The 20,386-nt window shown below is 48.8% G+C and overlaps 1 protein-coding gene and 1 long non-coding RNA gene across 4 annotated transcripts in view; one reads left to right on the plus strand and one right to left on the minus strand.

The window, feature by feature from the left end:
• The window catches only part of LOC120884255 (uncharacterized), a 205,936-nt gene that overhangs the window by 15,294 nt on the left and 170,256 nt on the right, over positions 1 to 20,386 (plus strand). The gene's annotated exons all lie outside the window — the stretch shown is intronic.
• Usp22 (ubiquitin specific peptidase 22) overlaps positions 9,935 to 20,386 on the minus strand; it is a 37,735-nt gene continuing 27,283 nt past the window's right edge. For all 3 annotated transcript variants that reach the window (XM_005339442.3, XM_078043052.1, XM_078043053.1), the window contains 7 exons: positions 19,102 to 19,207; positions 17,722 to 17,880; positions 16,424 to 16,550; positions 15,580 to 15,671; positions 14,157 to 14,219; positions 13,551 to 13,700; positions 9,935 to 12,988 (listed from right to left, as the gene is read on the minus strand). In XM_005339442.3, the coding sequence (XP_005339499.1) occupies positions 12,946 to 12,988; positions 13,551 to 13,700; positions 14,157 to 14,219; positions 15,580 to 15,671; positions 16,424 to 16,550; positions 17,722 to 17,880; positions 19,102 to 19,207 (740 nt within the window). In that variant the 3' untranslated portion in view covers positions 9,935 to 12,945. The remainder of the gene's footprint in view (positions 12,989 to 13,550; positions 13,701 to 14,156; positions 14,220 to 15,579; positions 15,672 to 16,423; positions 16,551 to 17,721; positions 17,881 to 19,101; positions 19,208 to 20,386) is intronic.

Below are 20,386 nucleotides of genomic sequence, written 5' to 3' on the forward strand. Positions count from 1 at the left end.
CTAGCTCAGTCCTCCGTGCACATAGAGCAACTGGTGATGCTGAGAGGCCCTGAGCCCAGGGTTTGCAGCAGTTTTATACAATCTTTGGGGAGGGCAGGGACTTCACATACATCATAGCATCTTTAGGCAAATCATCACACACTGCAGGAAAATCATAAAACAACTCTAAAACATGATTAGCACATTCACTGGCAGGAACAAGTTGAGAGGGGTGATTGGTTACTACAAGAGGGGGATTCCTTTGAACTGATTGGTTTAGGCCACAAGAGGTGTACGTGCTGAACTACATGGTTTCCCAACATGTTATCAACCACCATAAACTACTGGGAGGGTCATCTGGCATCCCAGGTATTTTCCCTGTCTCATGCTGATTGGTGGTTGCTAGGGGGTTGCTGTGGATCCCCACCTAGCCTGACTGAGTCAGGGACACCTGGCGCTGCAGATCTCTCCTGTTATTTGTAGATAAACAACTCAGCAGGGTGGGAATGTGCCTTGGAGTGCTCTGTGGGTCTTTCCAAGGACAAAGGCCATGTCCCTTCCTTGGACAGGCTTTGCTCTGAGGTAGAGGCTGGTTTTTCAAGGTAAAGACATGATTGTGTATGTGAGCTCTCTCATGCTGCACCCCCCCCACCACCACAGGGTCACGTTGTGGACCCACACTTGGCCAAGTACCACTGCACTGGTGTGTGCTCAGAGACGCAGCATTGTGAGTTAAGGCATGCCTGGAAGCTGTGCAGACGGCTCTCCTTATTGATCTGTGGTTTTCAAATTCTGCTCATCTGAACCTGAGGGTGGGGGTCTGGATGTAGGATGCTTCTGGAACCACTTGGAGTGGGGGAGGGATTGCTGAAAACAGGATGCTGACATCCAAATCCACCTTCAATCAGACCCAATTAATCTTGTAGAGTTATTTATATAGTTTGTTCAGTTGACCCTTGGCCTAAGTTCTTTGTTGTTTTGTTTTTAAAAGAAAAGTATCCTTTGCTAGAAATAAACCTAGATACTGTCAATTTTGCCCACCATGTGTTGCTTCTACCTTGAAAATAGATCCTGATTCCAGACACTTGCATGACCTCTGTGATTTGAATTCTCTTCATTGTCACCTGGGTTATTGTCTCACCTCTCTCAGCCTCCTCACTGACACCTTGCTCCTGCAACCCCAAGGGGATCAGCAAGTTTTTTTTTTTTTTTCTGGAAAGGATCAGTAAAAGAGTATCTTAGACCTTGGGGACCATGCAGTCTCCATTGCAACTACTCCACAATTACTCGACTCTGCCATAAGAATCCAAAAGCAGCCCCAGCTAGTCAGCAAGCCCACGGGGGTGACTTTAATAAATAATAATATCTAATTAAACTTGATTGATTAGAACAGGTGGGGAGGTGGGATGTGAACTGTGGGCTGCCAACCTCTGCTTGACTCCACAGCAACACTGATCTGTCTGTGCCTCTTTAAAAGACATGTTTACATAGACATCTTTAATCAATCACAGCCACCCTCAAATAGTAATGCATCTCTTTGCATTTAGGGTAGGATTCTTACAACCCTAAATTCCCCCCACCTATCTTTTGTGCTGTTGTTGTCTTAAATTTTACTTCTACAAGTTCTATAAACTCATGAGACATTGTTACTACTTTTGCTTTAGAAAGACAGTATCTCAGAGGCATTAAACATTTAAGCAACAATGTCTTGCTGGGCAGGGACCTGCCTGGAACCCCAACTACAGGAGGCTGAGACAAGAGGATTCCAAGTTTAAGGGCAGACTGGGCAACCTAGTGAGATCCTGACTCGAAATTTTTAAAAGGGCCAGGGGATGTATGTGCCTTAGTGGGTTCAATTCCCAGTGCCAGAAGAAAAATAAATGTCTTTTAATTTGCCTTCATTTCAAGGGATCTTCATCAAAGCGTCTTCCTGGTAGCACAGTCTTTCCATCTGAGGGACTTCTTTAAACCTATCTTATAATGTTATAATGCTGGTCTCAGTTTTTGTTTGAAAAGGCTTGCTTTCTTTTCTACTTTTGAAAGACATTCTTTCTAGGTATAAGATTGGAGATTGACAGTGGTTTTCCTTTTAGCATTTTAAGGGTGTTACTCTGTTATCTTTGACTTGTGTCATTTCAGACAAAACACATGTTACTAATCTCTACCTTTGGTCTCGTAATGTGTGCCTTTTTAATATTGTTTCAAAGTTCTGGTGCCTTATTATTTTGTTATCACTCATATATATATTTTTTTGTGATTCCGTTTGGATGCTTTCCATCAACCTTCAAGTTCACTGATTCTCTCTTCAGCTGTGTTGAATCTACTCATGGGCCCATCAAAAGCATATTCTTTTTATCTTGCCACTTTTTCTTTTACATTTCCATTTCCCTCCATTGAAGTGTCTCTCTCTGCTGAAATTCTTCATCTATTTAAGCATGTGGTCCACCAGAGCTTTTTTTTAAAAAAAAAAAAGGTGCCTGTCTTCCTCCTGCAGTCTCTTAGAGTGAGGGGTTGAGTCATCTAAGGCAGGAATCCAGCTGGGTTTGGATTTTGAAGTCACTGTTTACTTTTAGGGCTTCAGGTTCCCCTGGTGTTATGCTCTTGGGTGACGATGCAGGTCACAATATTCCTGTTCCACCCTGGGTTTTACTCCTTTTGTATGGACCTCCGCTGCCAAGTGGGTGCTCCCCATGCTTCGGGCCCTCCCTCCGTGGTAGACCACTATTGATGATGGAGGGCTTTTTAAAAAAACTTTATTTTTACATGGTGCTGAGGATGGAACCCAGGGCCTCACACATGAGAGGCAAGTGCTCTGCCACTGAGCCACAGCCCAGCCCAACAGGTTTTGCTTGCTGTTTTATCTTGCAGTTTTTGGTTGAATGCTAGACCTGCAGAAGAGCAGACTGATGCAATGTGCCTGTCTTCCTCCTGCAGTCTCTTAGAGTGAGGGGTTGAGTCATCTAAGGCAGGAATCCAGCTGGGTTTGGATTTTGAAGTCACTGTTTACTTTTAGGGCTTCAGGTTCCCCTGGCGTTATGCTCTTGGGTGACGATGCAGGTCACAATATTCCTGTTCCACCCTGGGTTTTACTCCTTTTGTATGGACCTCCGCTGCCAAGTGGGTGCTCCCCATGCTTCGGGCCCTCCCTCCGTGGTAGACCACTATTGATGATCATGACTGTGGGGACAGGGGGATTGTCTATGGTCCTGTTCCCAGTCTCAGTCTGAGGCAGGCCCTGGTCTCCTACTTGGCATGTGAGGACCCAGTGGAAGCTGAAGTCGTGGAGGAGAACTTGCATGGGTGTGAACTGCCCTGGGCTGTTTGGATGCCACCACCACCCCCTGCCCCCAACACCAAGGCTCCATGGGTTGAAACTTGGTCCCCACCGGGCGGTGCTACGATGAAGGAAACTCAGTCCAACTCTTGCATTTAGAGATGTGGCCTACGGAAGTTGCTATGGGATAAGGTCATTAGGAGACCCTGTGACCGAATCCTGGTGGCTTTATGAGAGGGAGAGAGACCGGAATAGACACATGTTCCTGCTCTGTGCTGCCTCAGGACTCTGCCAGGGAGACCATCAGCAGAACTGTGAGATAAATAAAAACCTCTTTTCTTTACAACAAACCCAGTCTGTGGCATGGTGTACTAGCAACAGAAAACGGACAGAGACTCTGTGACAGTCCCCTGAGTTCCACACCCAGCCTGCCCTACACCCAGCCCCTGGCAGTTTTTACATTTTCCCCATTTTAAAGATGAAGAAACTGAGTCTGGAGAGCTCAAGTGACTTGCCAAAGACATCCACAACTGGGACTGGAGCACAGGCAGCGGGGTCTGTATTGCCCAGTCGTTGGCCTCCACTGCAGAGGTTAAACTTAACCCTCGACGGATGAGGGAGGCTGGAACCTCACATGCAGCGATGAAGGCTCTGACCAGGCAGGAGAAACCACATGCACACTCTAGCACAGGAAGCATGGTGAATTCCAGAACTACAAATGACAAACAAAACAGCTCCTCAGGAAAAAACCCTCAGAGTCCAACTGCCACCACCGGCTTCCCACAAGCCTCTCACCCCCACCCCAGCCTCTCCACCTCCCACACTTCTGCTCTTGAGGCCGATTGGCTGGGTTGCGTGGGCGGAGCCAAAGAAGTCCCCCAATGAGCAGCTCCGTGGTCTGAAAGGGCAGGGAAACAGCCCAATGAGCATCACTGCAGAGGAGCCAATCAGCTAGATGTTGCTGGGGCCGCTGTGAGCCAATCATCAGCTGGCAGCTGGAAGTTTGCTGGCAGCTGAAAGTTTGCTGGGGCCCCTTTGGCTGTGGCTCTCAACATCTCCCTCTCTCTGTTTAAACAACAAGCATGTGGCTTAGGGACCGTGCCTGCCTTAGGTTGTCCAATACTACATATGGTCCTTACCCGTCATCAGATGAGCTGACCTCAGGGCGTCAGCCTCCTGTCTTAGGTTGGTACCATTGTAATTGGATCTTACCCATCATTGACTACCGGTCCAGTATACAGCCACACCTGTGCAGAGGTACCAGTGTGGGGGGGTGAGGTTCTTTGCCTCACCTCTGTTGGCCCCCAAATTTTAGCTGAACGATCATGACAAGCAGAAGGGAGGAAGATACACCAAGCCAATTGACGGCTCCTTTTGGAAAAATTGTACCACCGATGACATCATCAGCAAAAATACCCCAACACTACCACAAGTTGTTGCACCAACAGATAGTTCACAATGCATACAGGTGAGTTCACAATGCATACAGGTGAGTTCACAATGCATACAAGTGATACATAATCCAGGCAAGTTCTGCAAACAGTTCAGTGATGGCTATTGCAGAAGCTGTAGATTGGTTTTATCTTTGTCTTCACCGGCACTGTGATGAAGATAGGAATTCTGGCAATAATGGCTAAAGAAAAAATTATGTAACATTCCAGAAGGCACTAAAAGAAAACAATTTTCTTAATAATTTACATTGTCTTGAAGAGAATTATTAAATATAATGAAAAAAAGGTGAAAGAAAATAAACAGATCTGTTAACCTCCTTTTTTGTTCACATATTAAAACAATCCTCAATAGTTGTTTACCCAATTTAAATTAAACCATTTAAATCAAGTGAATAAAAAAAAATATTTGGATCCATTTTTTCATGAGCGCTCATCATATATGATACATGGACATATGTACATTCAAACATATAACACAAAACACAAATGTGCACACATAATATAATACATACAACACATAACATAATAGTAAAGGCCTTATAACTTTTTACAGGTGAAATCTCCATTGCAATGTTTAAAAACTCTGTAGTCAAAAAAATAGAACTGATCAGCAAAATATTAACCTAGATCTGTATGAGCTCAAAAAACAAAATAGAACTTCATGATATGGGAAAGGGCAATAATAAAATAGATATTGAAAAAAGCATCCTGGTTCTGTTGCAGATGTAAGGATAGCCAAATTGGAGTTTTGGATATCAGCTGTTATGGATTTGAGCCAAATCATCTTCTTTTTGGTCTGTAGAAATCGCTTTAGTCAATCTCTCTGGAATCCAGATCGGCTGCTGTTCTCCCTGTGGAAACACACAAACAGGCCCCCGACTCCAGACAATCACTGGGTCAGGACTTTAGTTAATTTCTCTGGAATCCAAATTGGCTGCTGTTCTTCCTGTGGAAACACACAAACAGACCCCCCAACTCCAGACAATTACTGGGTCAGGACCTTGGTTAATCTCTCTGGAATCCAAATATCCAAATATCTGGATCCCAACTATCAACTGCGGGGGTTGGGAGCCTCCTAGCATATGGAGGTGGTGCTGTTGATTGGACATCTACGCTCTCTGATAGAAAGGTGTTATTAGCAGTCTCCTGTTGTAACTTTTCCCCTGATGGCTTTTTCTGCTTTCCACTTTCTTCCTCTGTCTGACTAGTTCCAGAGGCCTTCTCTTTTACTTGAATCTTTTTCTCTGTCTGACTAGTTCGAGAGACCTTCTCTTTTACTTGAATCAATATGTCTTTTCCTTCCTCTACCATTGTCTGAACTGAAGGCTTTGGACTAAGCAAACAAGATACCAACGCCCACAATGTCAATGTGCCAACTGGCAGAGTTCCTGGGCTTTTCTTTTCTATTCTTTTTAAATCTTCACCATGATGGTTCCATTGTGATATATCTAACAACTCCTCCTTAAAAAGCCATGGGCTACATTTTTGTATTGTATCAACGTATGCCCTGACTGCTCTTGATTTTACTGGGATGCCTCCTTCCTCTAACAATTTACTTAACACTCTTTCGGTTTGTTTTTTACTAATTTCTGATCCCGTATTTCTACTATAACACAACCCAACAAGATGACGCCAAACAAAACCGAGACAGAATGAAATAAAAATGGGATAACAAAAATTCATTATAGCCTTTCTCCCTATCTGTTCCTCAGACGGAAATAGTTTTTCCTCAGATGTGAGCGGTTTTTCTTCCCTCTCACTCATCTCCAGAGACAGGCAACTTAAAACAAAAATGAAGCAAAACAAAAGAGGAATCTTAAAATGGCTACCCATCCTCTCGCCCTGCCCTCAGGGGCGAGCAGTTTACTTACCCTCAGTTGCTCCCCGTGCCAGCCACCAAATGCCGCAGTCTGTTTGGGCAGAATTCAGGAGCCACTTGTCAAAAGAAACTAACTTTATTTTTAGAACTACAAACGACAAACAAAACAGCTCCTCAGGAAAAAACCCTCAGAGCCCAACTGCCACCACGGGCTTCCACAAGCCTCTCACCCCCACACCAGCCTCTCAACCTCCCACAATCCTCCTGCTCTTGAGGCCGATTGGCTGGGTCATGTGGGCGGAGCCAAAGAAGTTCCCCAATGAGCAGCTCCGTGGTCTGAAAGGGCAGGGAAACAGCCCAATGAGCATCACCGCAGAGGAGCCAATCAGCTAGATGTTGCTAGGGCCGCTGTGAGCCAATCATCAGCTTTGCAGTCTGAAGGGCGGGGAAACAGCCCAATGAGCATCACCACAGAGGAGCCAATCAGCTAGATGTTGCTGGGGCCGCTGTGAGCCAATCATCAGCTTTGCAGTCTGAAGGGCGGGGAAACAGCCCAATGAGCATCACCGCAGAGGAGCCAATCAGCTAGATGTTGCTGGGGCCGCTGTGAGCCAATCATCAGCCCGCAGCTGGAAGTTTGCTGGGGCCCCTTTGGCTGTGGCTCTCAACAACCAGGCAGTCACCCCACTGGCTCATAGTGAGCACCAGACAGTGACAGAGGCACAGCTGACTGCCCACACTCCACTCTTAGAACTGACTCAATGGATAGACTACACTGAACTCCCCAGGTCGCCCCATCCGCGGCCAGGTGTTTTACCTGGAATGTCCCACCTTGATGGCCCGGTGCTCCTCGGTACTGCAGGCCTCAGCTCCAAGGTGGTCACATTGAACACCCTTCCTCACCCACACTGGCCCTGTCTCCCTGCCACAGCACAAGCCCACTTCTACCCGCCCGCCAGACCGCGCCCTCCTCGTGGGGAAGACTTCGGCTTTGGTCCCTTCTTGATATGGAACATTAAATAGTTGTTGAAATGAATGGACTTGCGGGTCAGACAGGATCGTCTTGTCTTTTTAGACTTTCCAGTTGTTAACAATCCACAAAAATGACTTCCTCGCTGCTGTGGTGTGTGTCCCCAAAAGATCTCATGCTGGATATCTGGTGCCCAGGGCAGCAGTGTGGGGAGCCTGTGGCAGGAGAGGCTGGGCTAGGAGTGTGTGCTCTGTAGCACCCGTGCAGCGTGTCACCCTGTGGTGCCCACCACGTGAAGACGTGGCACGGAGCTGCTCGGCAGATGCTGGCACCATGTCTTTAGACCTCAGACCATGAGACAATAAATGTCCCTTCTTTACGAGTGTCAGAAATGGACTAAGGACGCTCTGCTGGCTCCCACTTTAAATCACTTGTGACTTTTTTTGTGCCACCACCAGGGGAACAGGGAGGAAAAGGTCGGGGAACCTTCCAACCATTCCTGATAGCCTCCCCCTCCTCTCATTTTCCAGATGAGGGTCTGGGGGCCTCAGAGGGGAATCGCTAGTTCAGGACCCCGCAGAGCCCCAGTGAGAACTCCCATCTCCTCTGAGAAGCGGGTGCTCTCCACAGCATCGACTGCTTCCTGTGGGCGGCAGGATGGGGCGGGAGGGGCTTAAACAGTCTGGATTCGCCTTGGGGAATTCGTTGCATGGATATTGTCTCAGATGAGTTCCCAGGTCCTGGAGTAAAACAGGTGTGATTTCAGGGGTGTGTGTGCACACTTGAAGGCAGCCATTGAACTGGTCCAGATTGGGGCTTCAGGTTCACTCTGGTTGAAATTGGACCCCAGGGTCTACCTGATGCAGGATACAACTCTGTGCCTGGTCCTTTCACCCCCAGTGCATCAGTGAAAAAGATGGGGCCCACAGCTCTCTTCCTTTGCAGGCTGACATGCGTATGATACCTTCGTGACCTTCTCTCACTGTTTAACTTCTCAGGGGTGCCTAGAACACAGTTCAACTAGTCTGGCAGTCCTTAACTGTAGGAAGTGATCTACCTGCTCCCCCATTGTCCTGAGGTGGCTGAGGGTGGAGTCTGTGAAGATTCAGTGTGGTCTTTCCTCTCCCCAGCCTCTTGGGCCTCAGCACTCACCAGGACCTCTGCGGCCCCAGGACTTTTGCTTGTGGTGTCCTGTGTGGAACCACCAACCCCCCACTGGCTCAACTGTCACTTCCTTGGCTGGGATCCCAAAGCACTGAATGTCAGGGAACACACAAAGTGGGCTGCAGCACATCATCCTTGTGCTGAACAGACACTATGAAGATGTCTAGATTCATGCTCCCTTTGACCTCTTCAGTGGGAGCACAGAGAATTCCCACGAGGGACTCTTAAATGGCGTCCTATGCATGTGGCCCACTTCTCTTAGCCCTTCACTTGCTCAGGGGGCCCGTGAACATAGCCACTGCACAGCAATAAGGCCCTACAGGATCAACATCATACGCCCTCCCTCACCAAGGCCCACCAGGTGGCACTCCCAAAGCTCCTCATCTGCCCCAGACAGACTCTGGCCAATTCTGGGCCCAGTGTCATTTCCCAGGAGGCTCAACCGGGTCTCTTTCAACATGAAAGGGCTGTTTGCCTTCACTAGAGGGCAGCCATGTCTAGGTACGGATTCGCTTGCCCATTGTACCTCCACCCTGTCTCAGGGCCCCACCAGTGACTACTCTGGTCAAAGCCCAATCCACACTGAGGAACAGGCACTCATCTGTGGGACTTAGCTGCTCTAACATACCACCTGGAAGCTGCTGGGCTTATGGAGAACTTGGTAATGGTGAAGGGATGGGGCTGTGACAGGGGAAATACGGTGCTTTAACTATTATATGACCCACCCCAACCCCCCGACACAGCCAGCCAACACACAAGTCTGAGAATCAAGGTATGAATGTGGAACTGCCTCTTAATACACCCAGCTGGGCTGGCGGTGTGGCTCAGTGGTAGAGTGCTGGCTTATCATGCACAGGGCCCTGGGTTTCATCCCCAGCACTGAAAAAAAAAATCTGACAGACACAAAGCCATGGCTCTACTTCTCCTCTGCTTACACCCGCAGCTTTCTCATCATTGGGAAGCTTGCTACCAGTGCACCTCCTGTGCCACAACCAGGCCAGCCGATCCCACCCCGGCACCATTCCTGCCCCTGAGGGTCCCCGGGCGACTCTCATGCACGCCAGTCTGAAGGCATGTGGCTGTCCTGAGCCCTCCACGTCCTCTTCCTGTCCATACAAGGAGAAATGAGGTCAAACAGCAGTGGGCCAAGGAAGGGTGCACAGGGCTTCCCAGGCCTAGCACGACCATGGGGCCAGGCCACTTCTCCAGCTGATGCTTGCACTCCGAGGCTCACACTTCCGGCCACCCTGTGTCGGTAAGGAAAGAACGGTCCAGACTGCAGAATAAAACGTAGCTTTATTATGACATAGGAAAGACTACAAGCCATCAGGGAGCAGAGCGCCAAACAGCCCCTCAAAACGACAGGGAAAGGGCAGGTGTAAACATCTTGGTAATAAAATCTCCAACCACAACACAATCATTGGAATTTTTTTTTTTTTTACAATTTTTGTTTTTAAAGTTATAGTAAATGAAACGAGTCACTTTGAATTGTCAAAAGAACTGCGATTTTACACAAGTCAAAGCATACACACCAAGCCAAAACACAAGAGCACTCAGGTATGTCTCAGGGATGCTGCTAACAGGGACGCGCAGGGGCCATCCTGGGGTCCAGGGGAGCAGAGCCCCGGCCCGGCCCCTGGCTGCTGCCTGGCTGAGGAGTCCCAGGCACAGGGACGCTGTCCACACCACCCTCAGGCCACCCAGGCCCCCAGCACTCCACCCAGCTCAAAAACCTTGCCTCCAGACTCCTGAAGAGGGCGAGTCCACCTGTCTCACCATGAAGCACTGAATGACAGCCAGCATCTCAGACGTGCAGACTCTTCCTGGCACACGGTCATGAACGTGCAGGGGGTGTCACCCAACGAGTCCCTTCACGGTAAGACAACTTTGGGACAATCTGAACACCTCCCTACACAGGGTGGTTAACTGGGAAATGGTAAAACCGTTCTCCTGACTGACGAGCCAGACGGGGAGCTAAAACAAGGGATCCCTAAACCCATCAAATAAATATGCTGCTCCTCACAAAGTCAAGTCACATGAGCAGAAACATGGACCCAGTGCTGAGGGTCCTGGCTGAGGGCAAGGCCCAACACGAGCTGAGTGTCCAGGGGTCTCCCAGCTGGACAGAGCTAAGTGCTAAGAGTGCCAAAGCCTCAGTAAAGGAGGGAATCCACCTGAATACGGACGTCTCCAATGGTGCCTATAAAGAGGAGCGCAGCTCCATCTTCCTCCCCTTCTACAGTCCCAGTACAGTGGCACAAGCTGAGACCGGAGGGGTGTGGCCACGGAGGACACAGGCCCAGCCCAGCCAAGGGTGACGGACCAGAAAGCCCAGCCGGCTCACCTGCTGGCTTCACACTTGCGTCTGTACACCCTGCAAGTCAGGGTGCTGAGGCTCCCCGTTCAGACGCCTGCAGGCTGCCTTCAGTTCAGCCTCCTTTCCAAAAGACTTGTTCCTGATTAAAAGACAAAAATCTGTTCCCAAGAAGATCTTCACAGCACAGTACACAGACGGCCGCCTGGGGCTGTGCCTGAGAACCTGGCCGTCCATGCTTTCCAATAATGCTTATTTAAACACATGCTTTAGTTTATATTCTTTGAACACAGAAACACAACAGAGATGAACTGGGAAGTGTGCACAGACCGCACCACGAGGCTCCACTGTACCTGCCGACCCCGTGGCAGGTGTTTGGGTTTCTTGGGTTTTGAGTAAGCAGCAGCTTCTCAGCTCAGGTCCCCTGCCTACCTTTGTGTGGCCTGTCAACTATGAGAAATTTTCTTATTTTCAAATAGTTAAAAAAAATTTATTTTCTTGACACATGTAAATTATACAAAATTCGAATTTCAGGGCCCATAAATAAAGGACTACTGGAACACAGCCAAACTCACTGTTCACATATTACCTATAGCAGAGACCCTAGAGCCCACAGAGCCTCAGATTCTCACCCGTCGGCTCTTTAGCTAGCCCTGAGACCGCTCACTTCCTTCTCCCCAACACCAGGACCCTGCAGTCCATGCAGACAGCGCTCCCGGGCAGGCAGAGCTGCAGAGATGGCCATTCACAAACTAGGTCCCAATAGCGCTTCCGTCCCCAGGCCCCCAGGTTGTGATTTCTCAAAAGTGGACTAACAATCTAAGTTTGGGTTTGAATAGCTAGATACATGCAAGATATCTTACAAGGAACTTCCTCAACCAGCTCCGAAACCACCTCATCACAAAAGCATTTCATTCCTGTTCCAACTGAAGTCACAGCAAGTGCAGAGAGGCACCTGGCCTCCAGCAGGGCCACTCAGCTTCAGACCCCACACACCAGCCACCACGCGGCCCTGCCCAGGCAGCAAGACCAAAGATCAGGAGGAAAATGGGGGAAAGGGACCATGGAACCACGGGACAACGCTCCGTTGACTCCAAGATCAAGACACTGGATCTGAGCTGCAGCCCTGTCCCCCGTCCTCCTCCGCCACCTCTGCCTGCTGCGAACCACAGAAGGGGGAGAGCGGCTGAGCGGGGTGGGAAAGGGCACAACAGAACAGCACCAATTAAAAAGCAAGACTCACTCTTGAGAATAAAGAAATGATCTAGATTTCATTATAAACTCAATAGTCATTCACTTTACTATTATTACATTTATGAAATTCACCATCTTGGAAAAAGAGAAAAGGGAAAGGGGATAAGAAAATGTCTATTTCTAGAAAACTGAGAGAACACCTGGGCTGATGCTTCCACATGCAGTTGACACTAAATTACCTGCAGAGCAGACGTGCTGGGAACCTGCACCAGCGCCCCCAGGCCCTGGGCCCCGGGTCAGCCTCCAGCTGCAGGAGACAGTGGGAGGATGGGCTCCCCGCCCACACTTAGCCCGCAGCCGCCCCAGGCCTCTGCCCTGGCCTCCACCTTGGTCTACACGCGGTGGACCCATTATTTTCATCAGGTGGGCACCTTTTTAAACTGTGTGCGTGGTAGGACAAAAGGAAGCACCAGGCAGAGGCAGTTTCATGCCACGAGGGTGCCCCAACCCCAGATCTCCCAGTTTTGAGGAGCACAGGAGAGACGCCAGTGACAGACTCCCTCGGCTCCTTTCCCATCCAGGGCACCGTCCTGACGTGTGCTCGGGAGGGCGGTTCACGTCCACTCTGACCCCTGACTCCCGGGTGCAGAAGGATCACGTGTGCAGGCTCATCTACACAGGAGGGGTGCCGTGGTGGTGCCATGTCGGGGAAGCTGGGGGTCTTCTGGTGAGGCTTGCCAACTCCTCGCCCTCCTTTTCTCTGACCAGCTGTGGATGAGGCTACTCGTACTCCAGGAACTGTTTGTGGTAGAACAGCAGGTATCTGAGGAGGCAGAGGAATACTGGCCTTATTCCAGTTCGTAAGACATTCAAATCCAACAGCCCACGCCAAGCAAGCACGTGTGCATGTGGCCTGCATCTGACTTCTTGGCTGGTTCTGGTTTTTGAGTCCTCAGGGACAAGAGTCCCCCTGCTGAACTGCCCTGTCCCCATCAAAGCGACCTAACCACCCGCTGCCTGCCAGGAAGTTACCAGAGCTCATCCGACTCCTCTGGCACTGCCTCTTCTGTCCCTGAAGGACACTGCCCTCACGGTGGGCCTACTGCTCCTATGACCACCACGACAGGGTAGCTGGCTCTTGCAATGCTCTCAAGGTTGCACTTCATCAACACACAGACCTACTCTGAACTGGGCGTTAATGACACACTCTCCTCTCTACCGCCCACCTAGGTGCTGTCCTACCTGGAAGGAGCGCTCATTATTTCAGGAAATAATGTGAACATCAAGAGTCACTCTGAGGTACTAGAAAGAGACGTGGCTTTGGACCCAAATGACAAAGGGGCTGCAACCATGGGCCTCCTCCAGCCCCCACAGGAGCCACGTACCCTTCGCTGTCCAGCACGTCCTTGATGCTGGCCTTGGTGATGATAGCATCATCACACTTGAACCACTGATCTTTGTGCTGACGGATGAAGCTGGTGTAGTGGCCACTCTCCAAGGTCCCTTGGTGGTTAACGACAGCAAACAGGGAGTACCTGGTAGGAGGAGGAGTGGGGAAGAGAAGAGCTGACTGAGGGCACTCCCAGCCCAGGCAGGCCAGGTGGCCACTGACCTGACCTAACCCAACACCAGCGGCAGTGGGAGGGAGCTGGACCTGCCTTCTAGCCCTCCTAGCTCTCACCGGGGTGCAATCCCCAGAGCCACACTCGGTAGAAGTGGGGATCAGTGGTGGAGGCAGCGGTACCCACTCTACCTGTGCCACCTTTCTCCAGTACCAATGGCAGGCAGAACAGAGCCCCTTAGGCCTGAAGGAAGTCAGAAGCCTGGGCAGGGGCAGCCCCCCACCGGAAACAGCCTTTGCTAACAGAAGTAACGGGAGGCAGACGAGGAAGCAATTCAGAGGCCACAGGAAAAGGGACTTCTGCTGGTGCTGCTCCCCATGTGCCCACCCTGCCAACCCCGCCTGGGGCATCTCCCAAGCCACCACGTACTTGTTGTCGTTGCTGAGGCTGTCTGTGGGCTGCTGGTACTGCCCGTTCATCCTGCTTTCTTTACTGTAACAAAGAGCAGCAAGACTCAGCATCAGAGACAGGAGGCTCTGACAATCACCAACACTGAGAAGGATTCCACAAACGCCGCGAGAGGGGGCACGTCACAGGCTCTAAGCAGAGACTGTCCATGCTGCAGTGGGGAGCAGGGCGCACTCTCTCCAGTAGATCCCCCCAGGCCTTTGCTGCCCCCAGGAGTCTGTGATGAGCCATCCTCCCACGGGTGGAGTGTAAGTTAGACCATCACCAGCTTCCTCAGAAAGATCAAAGACTGCTTACCCCTCCACCAGCACTTGAGGAAATGGGAGGGGCTCCTGGAAACAAGAAGTCCCGAGTTGTGTTTAAGGCATTCACCCACCAAAGGCTAACAGAAGACAATGAGATCTCTGAGACCCAGGTAAAAGCAGCACCACTGCGTCCCCTCCCCGACACGGGAATCAAGGTCACGCTGACTCGTTTTCCCAGGGTGGGCTGACGAGGCAGAGCTGTCGTTCTGAGAATCTCATTGTATTTGGGATGGAAACCTGTGGACCTCGGGGACAGGGCCACCAAAAGAAAGGACAGGGGAAGATGTGGATACCTAACCACAAAAACTCGCTTGAGACGGTGCAGTGAGCTGGACTATAGACCCTAAAAAAGCAATGTTCACCTCCCAATCCTCACGACCTGTGAGTGTGACCTGGTTTACGAATAAAGGTCTTTGTGAACAAGGACGCTGAGCCTAGATTACCTGGGTGGGCCCTAACCCTAATGACCAGTGTCTTTATGAGAGAGAATCTGAGGGAACTCAGACTCAGGGGTAGACCCTGAGGCCAGGGAACGGGAGGTGGTGTGGCCACAAGAGGATCTGGAGCCACCAGAAGCTAGAGGAGGTGAGGAACAGACGCTGCCAGATTTTCAAAAGTGGACCCTCTCCAACCCTGATCTCTGGCCTCTAGAACTATGAGGAAATAAACCACTGTCACTGCAAGCCACCAAGTTTGTGGATGAAAACAAATACATCAGTAAGCAGCTTGGTTTATCTAAAGGTTAGATTTTAAGTGTTCTATAATATAAACATCTGAAATTAAAAAAAACAGAATCCACAATCAAAAAATTCAGCTGTTTATCAGCATTTCAAAATCTGTTCCTTCTCCTCATATCTCACTTCAATGAATTTCAAAGTTTGAAAGCTGATAAAGACTTGCTGGAGAAAAATTCAAAAGAAACTATCCAAGGAAAAACAACTCATTTAAGTGGATCTTGGGTAGGATCAGGATAAGTAATGACATTTAAGAAAAGTAAGCTTCTTACTACTTGTGATAAATGCCTCACCCTGGAAAGTGGGTGCTGCACGACCACCCCAACAGGACACAGCAACTCCTACCTGGAGGCCATGAAGGGTGTCATGTCCAGCTCCAGGGGGAAGGACACGTACGTGGTGATCTTCCGCCTCAGCTTGGCCGAGTGCTCAAATCGCTACAGAAATGGAGGAGGGAGAGGGAACATCAAGGAGACTAAGTGACAGCAGCCCATGGGCTGTCAGGGTGTCCCCTTTTACTTTCTGAATTGCCTTTGGGTCACATCTAGTGCTGACAGTTAGATTCAACAACCCGACGCTGACCCACACAGATCTGATGTATGAAGTTCAAGTCAAGCCTTGAAATGATGATCATGCTCCATGATAAACACCAGGGGTACAAGAAAGTGGCCTCATGACAAACCCAGCAAAGTGCAGAAAACAAGACAAATACCCTAACCTGTAGCAACAAAAATGAACAGTCCTTCCATCAAATGAAAGGCATTTCTAGGACTATATGTGGGCACCCAAATCCAGCTGTAGACCTAGCACCTTTCTTTTAGCATTTTGAAGGTGTGTTGAAATAAGAATATGCTACATCAATATTTGATATAGTGCCTAAAATATTGATTTCTGGCCCTTTCCAGAAAAAGCCTGCCAACGCTGGACTAGATCATAATTGCTTTAAGTAAAACAGACTAGGGGAGAGACGGGAGAATTTGGGAAGTAATAAAACTTTTACATACACATACAATGCAAGTTGCTCACTCCTATCTAGAGTCACTTGCTTTCTGTTACCATCACAAATCTGTGCAACAGAAGGCAGCACAGGATTAGGCCTCGCACCCTCTTGCTCCTTTGGCATGCCTACTGACTGGCCAGTTATAAAATGCCCTAAAGCTGCCACTGGGCTGTTTTCTGGAAAACTCACTTTAAGATGAAAGCAGGCCACAATGGGCAGCTTCTTCATGGTGAGCTGCTTGGTGGACTCCTGGTAGCTGTGGCACCCACTGCATTTGATCTTGGCACTGCTTCCCAAGTGCTCTGGTCTGGTAAATCTACAAGACATTTTTAAAAGGTTTTTAGCTGGGCATGGTGGTGCACACAGGGAATCCCAGCAACACGAGAGGCTGAGGCAGGAGGATCAAGTAAGTTCAAGGCCAGCCTGGGCATCTTCTTGTCTCAAAATAAAGAGCTGGGTATATAGCTCAGTGGTAGAGCACCTGCCTAGCACGTGCAAGGCCCTGAGTTCAATCCCTAGTATAGGGGCAGAAGGGGAGTTTTTAAGGAAAAAAGGAGGGAAAGAAGAGGGACAGAAAAGGAAGAACAAAAGAATATTTTATCACTTCTGTTAAGACTTGCCACAGAAAAATTTAAAGCATAAAATGTCCATCTTAGAAGTAATTCATAGTTACGGTTTATAATTTTCCACAATGAAAAAAACATGAAACTTCTTTTCCCATAATCTTTTCTCCAAACTTTTATATTACTGAAATTTATGACTATGTTAAATTAAAAAGACTCTTAGAAAATGTTTTTGGTTGGTTGGTTGTTTTCCACAATCTGATACCCTATTTACTATCTGGACCTATCAATCCAACAAAGTCAATGTAGTTAAACAAATTTAAACATGCAGCAAGATAAATCATAAAACCTTGTCCCTCTTCTAAGGAATACTTCCCTTACAGAGAACTCTGCAGAGCCTTTGAAAAGCATCCTAAGTCTTATCACCTATCTAAACTAGTGAAGTAGTGAAGGGACAACTTTAAAATGGCTGTTAAGTGCAAAACACCACAGATGTTCTAGCCACTTGCAGGACAGGCCACACATGTGGGAAGTAGGACCAGTGTTTAGTCCACGCTATGGTGCAGGTTGCCTGCCACAAAAGGTGGGGAGCATCACATTCTGCTCTTTGCTCTCAGCTCACTCACTGGGTTGGGGTGAGTGGGAGAAGGCTGGTGGTCTGTGACACAGTCTACTCACTGGGGTGAAGTGGGAGAAGGTCAGTGGTCTGTGATACAGACATGCAGTCGTGCAAAACAGAAGACAGAAATACTAAAAAATTTGAAAAGAGCCAACCAGTGTGAGCTCCTGGGCACGTGCAGCCATCTGTAGGCTAATGTTACACATTCTCTCTATTCTCTACTCTGGGCAGTAGAGAGAAAATGCTACCCTGGTCTGGCCCTGAATTTACAGCTTTCTCCTGACCAGACATCATGGCTGCCTTACCTCCGCAGGCAGTCGGTGAGTGTTGTGGTGCCCGAGGTGTGGCTCTCCCCGTTGACCACACTGCCCTCGCTGCCCGGGCTCAGGGGCCAGAACGGGGTGGAGGAGCCAGGCAGATCCAAGCTGATGTCCCAGAAGGGGTCTATGGTGGTGGAGACGCCGCTGCAGAAAGTGGAAAAACGCCATGAGGGCTGAGCGCCATCGCTGCTTCTGCGCCAGCCTGAGGCAGCTTCTGTGCTCCAAGAACGCCTGAGGGTGGGTGCTCAAGCAGGAGTACTTGAGCCTGTGTCCTGGGTGGCCCAAGGTAAGGATGTGTATAAATCCAGTAATGCAAGGGCTGCCTCTTAATGTCAAATCTGGGAGAGCACCACCTTCATTTAGGGATTTTAAGAGTGAATTTCCCAAGCCCTAGGTTCAGAGGCTCTGAATCCCTGGGTATACCTCAGCTGCATGTGGGAACTGGAGTAGCACCAATACCCAGAAACTGGTTATTGCTGCCCAGGGGGATCACAGAGATCCCCCCCCCACACACACATATATCACACTGAATGTACACTGTCCAAGCTGAGCAGACTCTGCAGAATGTAGACCACTGGATTTACCAAGGCCAGCTCCTCTTTGGAGATTTAATTCAAGTATTAAAAAACGGAAACTCTTCAGAGTGGGATATTTGCCCAAGATATTTAAACAGAATATAAATCTAAAACAACCCCTTGCTCAGAACTTGGTAGGTAACTTGGGTCAGTGAGAAACTATAATGCTCACAGCCAAGGCCCAAACAACCTCTGCTATGTAAAAGAAAACTCTATCTGCAACACCAAGCAGCAGGGACCCTTTTCCAGGACCCCATATTCACTGTGGGCTCTCAACAACCTTTGTAGATTGTGACCAGGGCTTTAAAAAACTAAACTGAAATAAAAACACACATGTGCACTGAGGGGGAATGCCAGGTCCTCTGTTTTCACTGCCAGGTGATGCTTGTCCATGTTCTGAGGCCTGAAGTGCTAAGTGGTGGCTGCACCTGGCAAGAATGAAAGTCACCACCCGGGAGCAGATGGACACAGGAACCGTGGTGGAATAATGAGATAACCTACCCAGAGGATAGATGTCAAAGAAATGTGAAGGATAACTCCCAAGAACACCCTGCTGGATTGAACACGAAGGAAACCCCAACACTGAGGGCCACATGTTCATGAGGTTTCTCCCTTACCCTTCAGGACTCAGTGTAACAAGCGATGCTGATTCCACTTTAGTGTTAAGGGTTCACTTAAAAAACTCCCAGCACAACTGTTCTGCTGACTGGGGCTTGTGCTAAGATGTTGGTGTGGCCCACCCAGGTCCTGATGCTGCAGCGGACTGTCTCTGGCTGAGGGCTGCACTTACTGGCAGACCTGGCACGTGACGTCGGACTGCAGCCCGCCTGTGAAGATCTGGTCAATGATGCAGTTGCAGTGGTTGGGGTTGTTGGCCTTCTTCCCATTGTCATCACCTGGGGACAGAGCACAGCTTTGTCATCACATCTGTGCATCTCCAGGACAGCAGACGGCACGTTCCCTCACCCACCCAGGAGAGACAGGAGGAAACCAGGAATACTGACACTTTAAAAGGTGGGTGAAGACACCTGTGATTCCAACGGAGACTTGAAAAAGGGGCGCATGATTGTTTTAATCTCATGAGAGATCCAAGCACCTAGATGCTAATGCTCTTTGTTCTCTCTCCTTAGCATCTGTCTCGGCAATGAAGTGTCCGAACACCTAACAGCTTGGTAGGATTATCGATTCTGTTTTTCGTATGCAGAATAATTGAATAAATATTTTCCCAGAGAGAAAGCCCAATAATAATGATCTGGATCAGTCATATCAGAGAAGCACCTTTCTCCTCCCTCAACCAGACCATGCCTCCCTCAGGATGTCTTGCAGCAGCCCCAACCCACTGTTCCTCATCAGCTCCACACTTCCTGACCCCCAGGTCCTCCCTGGGTTCCATCCACACTCTACTTAGATAAGCAGATACACAACTTCAAGAGCAGAGTACAACATATATTTAAAATGTACACTGTAATTAACTTCATTCAGCTAAAAGGGGGATGATGATGTAGCCATTTACATATACATTATGTATCAAAAAAACAGAATTATTACAGAATGAAGAATGTCCAGTTTTGAGAGCAATCATCCAGATTTAAGATTAGAGGAAAACACTGCCCAAAAGAACCTCGAATTCTCAAGGCAGAATGTTACAAGGTATGGAAAGTGCGTTCAGGAAGATGAAAAGAAAGATGAGCTGAAGATGCCCCAGAGCTGACAACTCATGAACAACACAACCAAGCGCATCCAGGCCCACGACCTGTGCCAAGTCTCTGATAACTGCATTTTTTGGGTTTGTTTGTTTTGCAGTGCTGGGGATGGAACCCAGAGCTTTGGACTTGTCAGGCAAGCTCGACACACGAGCCACACCCCAAGTCCATGACTTTGTTTTTAATGAGAAGAGCTGACATTTCTTTCCAGGAGTGGGCAACAGTGGTTTCACGTTTTTTTGTTCTACATTTTAACAGCAATGCATTTTCAAACAATTTTCAGTACAGACTTCTCCTGCTTATGGAGGTTCTTAATTACCTTCATAAGTTGCTGACAGTAATAATCTTTAATTTAGTAATCTTTCATGGTGG

Source organism: Ictidomys tridecemlineatus, chromosome 3 (assembly GCF_052094955.1).
Source record: "Ictidomys tridecemlineatus isolate mIctTri1 chromosome 3, mIctTri1.hap1, whole genome shotgun sequence".
Taxonomy (NCBI): domain Eukaryota; kingdom Metazoa; phylum Chordata; class Mammalia; order Rodentia; family Sciuridae; genus Ictidomys; species Ictidomys tridecemlineatus.